Source organism: Stegostoma tigrinum, chromosome 34 (genome assembly GCF_030684315.1).
Source record: "Stegostoma tigrinum isolate sSteTig4 chromosome 34, sSteTig4.hap1, whole genome shotgun sequence".
NCBI classification, from domain to species: Eukaryota; Metazoa; Chordata; class Chondrichthyes; order Orectolobiformes; family Stegostomatidae; genus Stegostoma; species Stegostoma tigrinum.
In genome coordinates this window covers 1,744,898-1,757,712 of record NC_081387.1, presented here as the reverse complement: position 1 = coordinate 1,757,712, position 12,815 = coordinate 1,744,898, and the positions used below count along the sequence as shown (strand labels likewise).

General features: G+C 41.4%; 1 protein-coding gene across 6 annotated transcripts in view; it reads left to right on the top strand.

The window, feature by feature from the left end:
- LOC125446435 (H-2 class I histocompatibility antigen, Q9 alpha chain-like) overlaps positions 1 to 12,815 on the top strand; it is a 48,593-nt gene that overhangs the window by 21,233 nt on the left and 14,545 nt on the right. For 2 of the 6 annotated variants that reach the window (XM_048520010.1, XM_048520009.1), the window contains exons 1-2: positions 9,272 to 9,478; positions 11,206 to 11,255. The exons of 2 other annotated variants lie outside the window; for them this stretch is intronic. In XM_048520010.1, the coding sequence (XP_048375967.1) occupies positions 9,408 to 9,478; positions 11,206 to 11,255 (121 nt within the window). In that variant the 5' untranslated portion in view covers positions 9,272 to 9,407. Of the gene's footprint in view, positions 1 to 9,271; positions 9,479 to 11,205; positions 11,256 to 12,815 lie in introns of those variants that run through there. 2 more of the 6 variants (XM_048520012.1, XM_048520013.1) reach the window with 1 other exon arrangement.

The window sequence follows — 12,815 nt, the reverse complement described above, 5'->3', positions numbered from 1 at the left end:
ATAATTTGTTGTTGCACTTAAATGATTACATCAGTAATCCTTTTTGTTGTTGAAACAGTCACTTTTGGTTTTTATAGTGCTTTTGACACAATGATGCAGTGTCAGTGAAACAGGAATTAGAGTAATTCCCATGCAACATGAGCAAGCAGTTTTGTTTACATTCAGAGGGTTAACACAAACTGAACAATATTGTACACTTGTTTTAGAAGTGGAGCCTGGATATTTTCTTTGATGGTGAGCATTTCAAACAGCACCTGTTTGTGAAAGAGAAAGTAACAGTGCTGTCTAACCACAAGTTAATTCAAGGCATCCTTCTCAAACTGCTATTTTCTGCAGAATATTTGCCCATGACATTACTGTTCTGTCCAAGATGGGAAGTGTACACTATCACTCTCTTGTCTCATTGCTGCACAGTCACAACATCAGTGTAATTGATTTTCTTGGTACCTGATATGTCTAGTTGTATCCTTTCCTAGATTAGACTTAAAACAAAAAATTATCTATTGATCAGGTTTCATCAATAAGGGCAAAATCATTGATTTATTATGAAACAGAACACATTCATTGAAGATGCAGAACTAGTTAACGTACACACAGTTTGTAATGTGAAGCAGAAAATGCTTGCCTCTCAAGATAACGCAAAACAAATACATGCACAAACACTAGGTAAGTGGAACAAGCAAATTTCTCCTTGCCAAGATTCAAGATGGTAAAATAAACACATGAGGGCAAAGATAAGATTAGTGTTGTTCAAATGGCGAATAGTTTGATATTCTGACGTGTGTATAAGTGTCACAAAACGTAGGCAGTTGTCTGTCGGATCTTGGCAGATGCAACCTGCTCAGGAGACATTGTGTTTTTTGTTGCTTTTACCAAATTATGAACTGTGCTGTTAACGACTAAGTCTGTTTCCTGTTTAGGGATAGAATTTTAATACAATCCTGGTAATTTGAAAAGATGACTTGCATTTTGATGAAACTTTTCTCAATCACCAGCAATAACACATCCCTGTACAGACGATGATCTACTTTTGAAGGTCAGTCATTGTTGCAGTCTACAGAACACGCCCCCTGAAGTATCACTGTGACAATGACTGGAAAATCTGTCTTTTCTGGTTCTTACTGAGGGACAAGTATAGTCCAAGACACTGGGGACAACTCATTTGCTCCACCTTGAAAGTGTGGCAGCTGCTGTCAGACCTGCAAGGATCTTGATCAGATGGGCTAATGGGTCAAGGAGTGGCAAATAAAGTTTAATTTTAGATAAATATGAGGTGCTGCATTTTGGAAAGGCAAATCAGGGCAGGACTTGTACACTTGATGGTAAGATCCTGGGGCGTTGCTGAACAAAGAGACCTTGAAGTGCAGGTTCAATAATTCCTTGAAGGGACAGTTGTGGGTAGATAGCATCGTGAAGAAGGCATTTTGTATGCTTTCTTTTATTGGTCAATGCACTGAGTAGAGAAGTTGGTAGGTTTTATTGTGGCTATACAGGACATTGGTTAGGCCACTTTTGGTATGCTGCGTGCAATTCTGATCTCCCTGCTATAGGAAGGATGTTGTAAAACTCGAAAGGGTTCAAATAAAGATTTACAAGGATGTTGCCAAGGTTGATTTAGATTAGATTTGATTCCCGACAGTATGGAAACAGGCCCGTCAGCCCAACAAATCCACACTGCCCTTTGGGGCATCCCACCCAGACCCATCCCCCTATAACCCACACACCCCTGAACACTGCAGGCAATTTAGCATGGCCGATCCACCTAGCCTGCACATCTTTGGACTGCGGAAGGAAACCGAAGCACCCAGAGGAAACCCACGCAGACATGGGGAGAATGTGCGAACTCCACACAGACAGTTGCCCGAGGCTAGAATCGAACTGGTGCTGTGAGGCTTCAGTGCTAACCACTGAGCCACCATGGGGAGAAGCTCAATAGACTGGGGCTATTCTTCTTTGTGCATCAGAGGCTGAGGGGTGACCTTTGTAAAGGTTTATAAAATCATGAGGGGCATGGATAAAGTAGATACTCAAGGCTCTTTCCCCCAGCGTGGGGGAGTCCAAAACTCAGTCATAGGTTTAAACTGAGAGGGAGAAAGACTTAAAAAGGATTTAAGGGGCAAGGTTTTCACACAGATAGTAATATGTGTATGGAATGAGCTGCCAGAGGTAGTGTTGGAGGCTACTACAATTAGAATATTTTAAAAGGCATCTGGATGTCTATACGTTTGGTTCTGCTATAATGCATTTCCATCAGTGCGCGGAGGATTATATGTTGACATCACATGATAATTTCTTGGGCATTGTCGTGAATACGTACAATGTTAGCACTGAGAGCATCTCTGCGCCAGTATCACATGATCATTTTGTGGGCTTTGTCATGAAGTGCTTTCCTGTGAGAGGTACAGTACAACTTCCTTCCCCATCAAGTTATCATGACAATTTTTCAACGTAACGTGTTAAATTTAATTCATAGCTAATAATAAAATAAAACATTTATTCAAATTGTGCTATCCTTCATGTCAAGCTTTTGAGTGATTTTTTTCATTTTTTTTGGTGGTCTGCCCCTAACCCCGCTTTTCTCATAGGCACTGTTATTCCTATAGCGCGATTTTCCATAACATAATGCTGAACAGGAATGCAGCTATTCGTTACAGCAGAACCAACTACATGAGTAGGAAGGGTTTAAAAGAATATGGGCCAAATGCTGGCAAATGGGAGTAGATTTATTTAGGATATCTGGTCGGCATGGACAAATTGGACCAAAGGATCTATTTCTGTGCTGTACATTTCTGACTTTCTGACTTCTTGCATTATGAGCGTCCATTTCAGACTGCAAATCGGGTTTCAGTTTAAAGTGTCAACCAAAAGAGAGCAAATCTGACAGTGCAGCATGCCTGAGTGCCACAAACAATAACACGCAATCCCACACATGTTCCTGTTTCATATGCGCATTCGGTGTGTGTTAAAGAGGTGGAAAGATAGCAATGTTGATGAGTTCTGTAGTTTCTAGAAGGATGTATAATTCTTCTCTGAGATGCCCATTACTAGGCCAGTCGCTTTTTTAAAATCGGTTGGGAATTCAGCAGCCTAGGCAACTCTCATGGATCATTTCCTGGTAAATATTCTACTGGGTGTAGAATACTTCTATGTTGAGTAGAAATATGATAATAAAATAAAAATAATTGAAAAAAATGAAAAAATAGAAACTCTGTTTCTCCAGTAGAGTTGTAAGGTCACACGGCACAAAAACAGACTCTTCAGTCTAACTGGTCCATGCTGAACCAAGTTTCCCAAAGTCCCATTTGCCTGTGTTCGGCTTATATCATCTAAACCTTTTCTATCCATGTGCCTCTCCAAATGTCTCGTAAATGTTATAGCTGTTCATGTGTTTACAATTCCTCAGTTCCGGATCTGCAATGTTTGTCCAGCAGTTTTTCTGTTTTTTAATTGTAACATACATCATATTTTGCTTTGATTTGTTTTTGCTTAGTTAGGTTCCCTCCGCATATATAATAGATGTCACAGACCACAGCAAGAGTTGTATCTCGATTCAGGGATGGTAGGTACTGCCCATGCTGGAGAATCTAAGATAACAAAGTGTAGAGCTGGATGAACAAAGCAGGCAAAGCAGCATCAGAGGAGCAGGAAAGCTGACGTTTTGATTCTGGACTCTCCTTCCTGAGTTGTATCTCAGCTGTCATATTGAAGAATCAAGCTCGAGAACTAGCCATACCTCTAATCAAGTGACAACACTGGCCTAGATATGTCCTGTACAATTTTTTCATGAACTCAGGCTGTTCAAAAGTACCTTTTAGACAATTATGTGTTTGGTGAAGTTTAGCCACTGTTTTGAATTTCAGAACAATGGCAGCCCATTTTTACGTAGCATGTTCCCATAAATATCAATGTGATATTGATCAGATCATCTGCTTTTGTGATTGTGGGATCCACACTGGCCAGGATATCTTCCCTGCTCTTTAATCTCTAGGAATCTTCTACATTCACCAAAAAGGGCAGACTGTAGCATGGATTAACATTGTTTCTTTTCCAGTGCAGCACTGCCTTATTATTCTACTAGGGGGTCAGCCACAATGCCCAGACTCTAGGTGAGACTTGAAACTGCAGTCTTCTGACTCAGCTACGAGAGTGTGGCTGAAAATAACTTGTAATACTTCTATTTTATTAGTTTCAATATCTAATAGTATAATCTCCAAGGCTGTGTACAGAATGAGTTTTTCCTGTAACTATAGGCCTGAAAATTTGATTTGATTTAAAGTGTTAACGAGTTGGGTTCCTGAAGCTGTGAAAGGCGGAGGTAGGGTGGGGGGGGGGGGGGGGGGGGGGGGGGGGAGCGGAGGTAGGGTGGGGGGGGAGGGGTAAAGTCCTCGGAGTCAGATGCGATAGCACATTTTAAGGGACTGCCTTTAATTATTACTGCTGTTGGACTGTTTTGCTTTCATTCAGTCACTCAGGAACGTTATTATTTAGACAGTTCTGAAAATGTGTCAGAAATAAAATTGAAGTAATAATCCACTTATCCCATGAAAACTCAGTATTAATTTTAGTGATATTTTTGAGCTTGTTTTCGAAATCCCCCATGGCCTTACCCCTCCCTATGTCTGTAATTTCTTCCATCCCTCAGTACTGCGCTGGATTTTCAGCCACAGGTTTTGTGCTCAAGTCCTGGAGTAGGACTTTAACCATCAAGGCCCTGAAGCAGAGAACAAGGTTGTGGGTAGAAGTCCAGTTCCAGCTGGATTATTCCACATGGATTACAGTTGCTGCTGGATACACATAAGCAATTCCTCAGACTGTCTGTACAAACATACACCATCACCATTTATTGAAACAGAAACATTGTAAAATGAGTAAAAACCTTATCCAATAGATATTTACATATTGAAACCAATCAGCTCACAATGCACCAGTCTGAAATAAAGATACTTATTGGCCATACATCATTCCTAGAAATGTTTATTTCAGTAAAATTTCTCCACAAATCGGCAACAAGCCCAATCACAGGTTTTGGCTCAAAGTGTTTTTTTGTGTGTGTGTGTTTCTGTTGCTGTTATCCAAATGATCTGGCTGTAATTGACTATATCCAAAATCTATAAATTGACATAAATTTTATTATAAAGACTATACTTTGAAATTTTCCAGATAGGTCATCAAAATAGGAAACAAGTACTGTTTTAAACCAAAGGCCGTGGTAGGAGATGATGCAGTTTGAAAACAAATTCTTGGAACTCAATGTATTTACAGTGTACCTTTGTTCAAGCAGTGGAGGGGAAGCTGCAGGTGACTCATCAGCACCCTGAGTTTATTTCAAGCTCGTTCTGCCCAGAGATAGCATTTTGATATTTTTCCCAATCAGGATCCAGTTGTCCTGGGTGGATGGACAGGCTGCGTGTTAACAAAGCCGGGGCCGAAAGTCTCCAGACTCTGAAGAGTCAGTTTCTCGCTTTTGCTCTCTTTGCAGAGAACGAACAAAAAAACTGGAAGCTAGCTCACTATTTCCATTCTCCATTTGTCTGTGAATTGCTTCCTACAACCAATTACTGAGTGAATAATTAGTGTGCCGACTGCCCACAGGTGATACCTTGGAAAGAAGAAATTGGCAATCAGAAGGATTTCAGAAAAGACAGGACATCTCATTAAATTCACTGTATAGGTGTTCAGTTGAAATATCTTCCCCTAATATTTTTCTCCACTCATAATATCAATATTCTTTTGGTTGACTATGTCACTGTAGATGTGTGTAGGGGATTAATAACTAATACAGTTAACTAAGAAAAATACCAGTTGACAACTCATATTTTGTTCCTCTGAGGTTAGAACTGATTAATTTGTAATAAATAGTAGTTTCTTCTTAAGTGCAGAACCTGGTCAATGTTGTCTGTTAACCTGAAATCGTCCGGCAGGAACACTGGAGCTTTGAGTAATTGGATTCAATCTTGAATTTTTGTGATGACCCTGGGACTCAAGGATCAGCACCCTTTCTGGAATGCACCATGACAGAGTGTAAATTGATTGACATATTTTTTGCTGGTTTGTTAAACATCAGCCAGAAATCTGGTGGCAACCAGAAACGAGTATCGTCCCAGCAAGGAAGACTGAGCGTGGTACATTTCTGCTAACTGTGCATGTTTGAGGTGGCTCTTCAAATCACAGTCAGGGCCTTCAGATGTTCAGGCACCAACAGGTAGTCATGTGCATGACTCCAGTCTACATGCTGTGGCCAACAATTATTTCAGGAAAACTGCTGGCCTAAGGGTGATGATTTATATCAATTGTATCACATAATCACAAAAAAAGTTAAAATTCTCTAATATAGTCATAATTATATTACTGCCATATCAGTGTACTCTTGGTCATCAGTAAAGTGATGAAAGGTGTCATCAACAGTGCTATCAAGCAGCACCTGCTTAGCAATAACCCGCTCAGTGACGCCGAGTTTGGGTTCCACCAGGGCCACTCAGCTCTTGATTTCATTACAGACTTGGTTCAAACATGGATAAAAGAGCTGAATTCCGGAGGTGGGGCTAGAGTGACTGCATTTAACATCAAAGCCACATTTGACCAGCTACAGCACCAAACAGCCCTAGCAGACCTTGAGTCAGTGGAATCAGGGGGTAACTTACTGCTGCTTTGAATCATACCTAACACAAAGGAAGATACTTGTGGTTGTTGAAAGTCAGTCATCTCTCTTCCAAGACATCTCTGCAACAGTTCCTCAGGGTAGTGTCCTTGGCACAACCATCTTCAGCTGCTTTATCAATGACCTTTCCTCTATCATTAGCTTAGAAGAGGGGAGGCTTGCTGATGAATGCATAATGCTCAGCACCATTCATGATTATTCAGGTACTGAGGCAGGCGGCATCCATGTACAGCAAGACCTGGACAATACGTAGACTTAGACTGAGAAATGGCAAGTAATATTCACACCACACAAACAACAAGCAATGATTCTGCATCAGAAGAGGATCTAACCATTTCCCTAATTCAATATTCTTATCGTAACTGAATCCCACATTATTAATATCCTGGAGATTATTGACTATGAACTAAGCCAGATCAGCCCTATAAAGAAAGTGTCTACAAGAGCAAGACAGAGGGTGGGAATCCTGCTGTCAATAAAATGCACCCTGACTGTCTGAAGCCTGTCCATCATCCGAGGCATTGTCAGGAGTGTGATAGAATGGTCGCCTCTTGATTGGCACCACATCAACGAACATGCAATTCTTCCGTCACTGAATGCACTAGTAATTATGTACTATCTACAAGATACACTGCAGAAAGTCACCAAAGATCCTTGGGCAGCAGCCTCCAAACTCATGGCCATTCCTATCTAAAAGGACAAAGGCAGCAGCTGGAAGAGACAGTCACCACAAACAGGTTTCTCTCCAGGCTACTCATCATGCTGATTTGGAAATATATTACTGTTCTTTTCGTGTTGCTGAGATAAAATGTTGAAACTCTGTGTCTGACAGCATTGTGGGTGTACCTACACATGGACTGCAGCGGTTCAAGATGGCAGTTTAGCACCAACCTCTCAAGGGCAGTTGGAGTTGGGTTGTAAATGCTGGCTCTTGCTATCGATGCCCACATCCCAGAATGATTTTTAAAAATTGAATCATATTTCCACTTTTAAAATTTTATGATGTTGTCCACCATTTTAAATTCAATCTCTATGCCTTCAATCTTTGTAATGCTGGACGAGGAGAGATAGAGAGCGTGAAAGAGACAGAGAGGGGATTGGGAAAGAAGAGGTAGAAATCAAGACAAGGTGTAAGGAATAGTAAGAGCGCAGGAAGGAAGCACAGGTCAGAGGAGGAGGAGTAGAATAGAGGAAATTGCGGCCACCACTTTCTGCTCAGTATGTCCGTTCTATGTATATTTTTCCTTTATCTCCCAATCTTGTCGGAGGGATCACATCTAAAAGTTTATTTCAGTTATGTCCCATACACAGGGGAAGCAGCTAGAATAGTTTAATATAGTCACAGTTATAACATTGAAATGTGTTTCTCTTGTTTTTGCATTTATAGTTGATTTTAAAATGGTGCTTATTTTCATCAGCTTTCTAATATTGAAAAGACAAAATTGCTTTGTTGCATAAATTACTTCATTACATTTAATATAGCAGTGGCAGCCCTTGCTGGAGTTTTATGGAATAGTATCAGTATAGTATTATTAAAAAGTTAATCCACAGGATGACGGCTTCGCTGGCTAGGGAGCATTTATTGCCCATCCCTAATTGCCCAGTGGCAGTTAAGAGTCAACGACATTGTTGTGGGTCTGGAGTCACATGTAAGCCAGACCAGGTAAGGATAGCCGTTTCTTTCCCTAAAGGGCATTACTAAACCAGATTGGTTTTTCCGACAATCGACACACGGTCATCGTTGGACTCTTAATTTCAGATATTTAGTGAATTCAAATTCTACCATCTGCTGTGGTGGGATTCAAGTCGGGTCCCCAGAATGTATCTGGTCACTGGTTTAATCAGTGATGATACCACTAGGCTATCACTTGCCCTATGGTCACCCAGACTCACAGAGCTCCCTGAACAGAAAGCAAATTGTCTCCATTGTATCAACTCAGCCTCTCAACATAAGCATATTGCAAGGATTCACAATTGTGTATCATGAAGTCAATCCATAGACATCAGGGTCTATAGGTGTGAGGCTGGAAAAGCACAGCAGGTCAGACAGCATCCAAGGAGCAGGAAAGTCAACATTTCCGGCCAAAACCCTATTTCTTCATAGTTGTCAAGAGCTGACCATCAAGTATCTGACTCGGAGACAAGGACCCTATCTCCACCACATCCTACTTTGTCTAGCAGTGGGTTAATAAATGCATTTCATAGGAAACCTTCCATATGAAAGAGAGATTTGAATTTACATATCAACTTTTAACAGGGCACCAAACTCAAGTTACAGTGAATTAAGTTCGAGTTGAAATATGGTCACTGTTGTAATAAAGGAATTAAGGCAATTAATGTGTGGACAGCCAGGTCCCATAAACTGGAATGTGATCATGACTAAACGATACTGTTCTGTGAGGGTAATTGAGGGACTCATATTTGTCTATTGCCATGTTGTGCCCTCCAAGCAACCAATCAGGGGAAGAAGTGTAGATGGGCCATTTTCGACAGGCGAAGAGCCTGCGATCCCGGTTTCCGCCACCAGGGGTTGCCATTTGCAGGCGTGACCCTCCAAAACCAGCCGTCTCCCTTCCCCCGCCCTCTGATTCCGCTCACTGTGTCGGCGTGGTCTTCACGTGCAGGATGGGTAATGTAGTTCGGAGCGGGATGTGAGGCGTTTGGGTGAATTGAGCTGAGTCCCTGTGGAGGTTTTAAACAACCTCAGTGAAGGGGGAAGCTTTCCGGTCTTGGGGCTGTAATTCAGTTAATGTTTGAGGAGATGGGCTGTCCCTCCTTGCATCAAACACAAGAAGGCACTTACAGAGAAAATCTCTCAACGTGAGTTTTTGCTGCAACGCCCCAGCTATTTCTGGAGATGGTGGATTTTCACAAGATTTTGGAACACACCTGATAAATGTTGATATTTAGGGATATTATAGTCTAAAAAATCATTAACACTTTTTTAGGAAGGCTGTAAATGCCTTAGAGGTGGATCAAAGGAGGTTTCCTGGATAGATGGGAAATACAGGGTTACAGGAATAGAGTAGAGAGGTGAGTCTGGGTGGGATGCTTTTCAGAGAGTCGGTGTGGACTTGTTGGGCCAAATGGCCTGTTTCCACACTGTAGGGGTTCTATGATCTATGATCTATGAAAACAAAGTTGCTGGGAAAGCTCAGCAGATCTGGCTGCATGTGTGAAGAGAAAATTAGAGTTCGCGTTTTGGGTCTGGTGACCCTTTGTCAGAACTGATATTGGCTGGGAAAGTGTCAGTTTATATGCAGAAAATAGGGAGGTGGATGGAGTAGGAAGTAAACGATAGGATAGAGCCCAAAGAGTGAGAAAGACAGTTGGACAAAGGAGTTGCTAACGATGAGGTTGGGAGGGTGAGTAGTTGTTAATAGGGACTGTTGGTGACTAACAACAGAGGGTGTGTAATGGCAGGCTATGTGGTAAAAAGGCATAGTGTTTGGGCTAGGGGGCTGGGATATGGGAAAGTTAAACAATTTTAGGGCCTAAACTCAATATTGAGTCCAGAGGGCTGTGGGGTCCACAAACAGGAAATGAAGTGGCTTTTCCTCCAGCTTGCATTGGCTTTATTGGAACACTACAGCAAGCCAGAGACAGAGATGTTGGCCAGGGAGCAGGGTGGTGCGTTAAAGTGGCAGACAACAGGTAGCTCTTGGTCTTTATTACGAGCAGAATGTAGATTTTTCTATGAAGTGTTAACTCAGTCTGTGTTCCATTTCTCCAATGTAGAGGAAACCACATTGTGAGCAGCAAATGCAGTAGACCAGATTCTGGGAAGTGCAGGTGAAGTGTTGCTCCACCTGGAAGGTATATTTGGGCCCTTGGATACTGGGGAGGGGGAGATAAATGGACAGGTGTTGCACCTTTGCCAGTTACAAAAGGTGCTGTAGGGCTGTGGGGAGATGTTGGGGGTAAAGGAAGCGTGTGCCAGGATGCCCCAGAGGGAACAGTCCCTGTGGAAGATGGACAAGGGAGGCGAGTGAAATATGTGTCTGGTGATATTTGAATTGTTTTGTGTGAAACCCAACTCCCATGGTCACTATTATGTGGAAGTTGCAGACACAGCTTTGATAGAGACATAGTCAGTGTCCACTCTATTGTCATCCCACCAGATAAATAACATCCCCATGTTAGTGGCTCATTAAAAACTAACAATCCATTGATGAGGTTATATAATCAATGTGTCCTTTTGACTTACTCAGTTAGCTCAGCAACAAGGTGAGGGGTATGATCTCTGGGCATGGAGCTCAATCACTGGTTTATTTCGTCTCTCGCTACAGAGCATGGCAGGAAATAAGTGCACCATAAACCCTGGATTTTACATCTGACTTGTGGAAGTTTTACACACACTCACATAGCTCATGGAGAACTAAGTTCTGCAGAAGTGTTATGGGACCTGAAATTTTAGCTTTGTTTTACCTCCACAAATGCTGCCAGATGTGCTGTGTTTTCCTGGGAATTTGTTTTTGTTCATTGTTCTGTATTATTCAGATTCTGTATTTTCAAAATGGATAATTATTTTTGTCTTTTGTTTATAGGTCAATTTTCAGAATCCACGAACATTGTCATATTTGGATTTTCTTAAATGGTGAGCCTATTGTTAATCAATTCTGAAAGGTTTACAAATAAAAAAGTAATGGTTACTAATCTGGCAGCTGAATAATGGGGTATATGTTGTAGAACTTGGTAGAGACCACTTTTATTCCTAAACATCATCCTTAGTAATTCCTGTAGATCCCTGCAGTGATTCCATTCGATCAACCTAGAAAGTCACAGATCCCCATGTGCCAAAAATTAACTGATTTTCCAAAATTTCCACATCTCCTTTCTCTATGATTCTCTCAAAAACATTTTCCCTTCCCCTTCAGAGTGGTTGTTTTCTCCAGGCTGAGTTCATTTGGTCGAGTCAATGATTTCTTTTGACCTTCCATTACTCCAGTGCTTGCAGGAGAATGTGTTCAAACTGACATGGACATGCCCATCGAATCTCTATTTGTCCAATCGGAACATTTTGACCAAGGAATAATCGCTGCAGGAAAAAGATGCCCAATGTCTAAGTGAATTTGAGAATGAAATATGATCTTCATTATTGCAAGAACCAATCAATAATACAGGTTATTGTCACCTGATGTGATGCCTAAATACCAAAAGGTAGTTTATTTTAGATGTAAGGTGCTATTGTAAGCTGCTTTTTAGGCTTAACCTCATTGAGGGTAAACAAGATAAACAGAGTTAGATGGCTTGTATATTTAGAGAAGTGATTACACAGCTGGATTAGTCAGGCAGATGGAATACCATCAGGAAAGCTAAGAAGGTAGTTCAGAAGTCCCCTGTGGCTATTTCGCTCTCAGATACACAGTTTTGGGTATTGTTGAAAAGGATAGCCTCTCAGAGGAAAATGGAAGCGATAGTCAGATCTAGGGCACAAAGAATAAAATGTGTTAGGCAGGGGTTGATAAAATTTAAAAGAATGTTACGGGTACAGACGAAATTCTGCAACTGTGAGTGCAATTCTAGAGTATGTTGCTTTCCTGGTCCCAGGATTAAGAACACCTCAATGTTTGGAGCATATTGTTAAAGGGGAGAGTGAGAAGCCGAAAGTTATTGTACACATTGGTGGGAATGATGTAGTTAGAAAAGATGAAGGCTTTCGCGAGTCAATGTAAGAGGTTAGGTAGAAGACTTTGAGCAGCAGATCAAGTGGAGATTTCAACTTGTCATTGTCCCCTGTAAATAAAACCCCACTTGTTGCAGCTGCTGTCCAAAGATTATAGTGACTATTCCCTTAAGTAAACAGATGGAGAAAAAGAAAACACTTACTCTGACAAGCTTGATGTCAATTTCAAACAAAACAGAAATTGTTGGAAACATTCAGCAGTCTGTTGTGAGAATTAATTAATGTTTCAGGTCGAGTGACCTTTTCACAGAACTATGAATCACTTCTTCAGTCAAAGACAGAAGAAGGTGGCACCCCCCTCCTCCTGTACTGCTCCCCACTCTGGCCAGGCTATTCTGGAGACAGATTTGTCGCCAATCACAACCACTTTACCTGGACTACAGTGTTGCAGTGACACCCACTACAAGCTGGACGATCAGTCCCTGGTTTTTCTTTTGATACTTTCTAGTTTCGGGTCTCAACGTTGAGTTC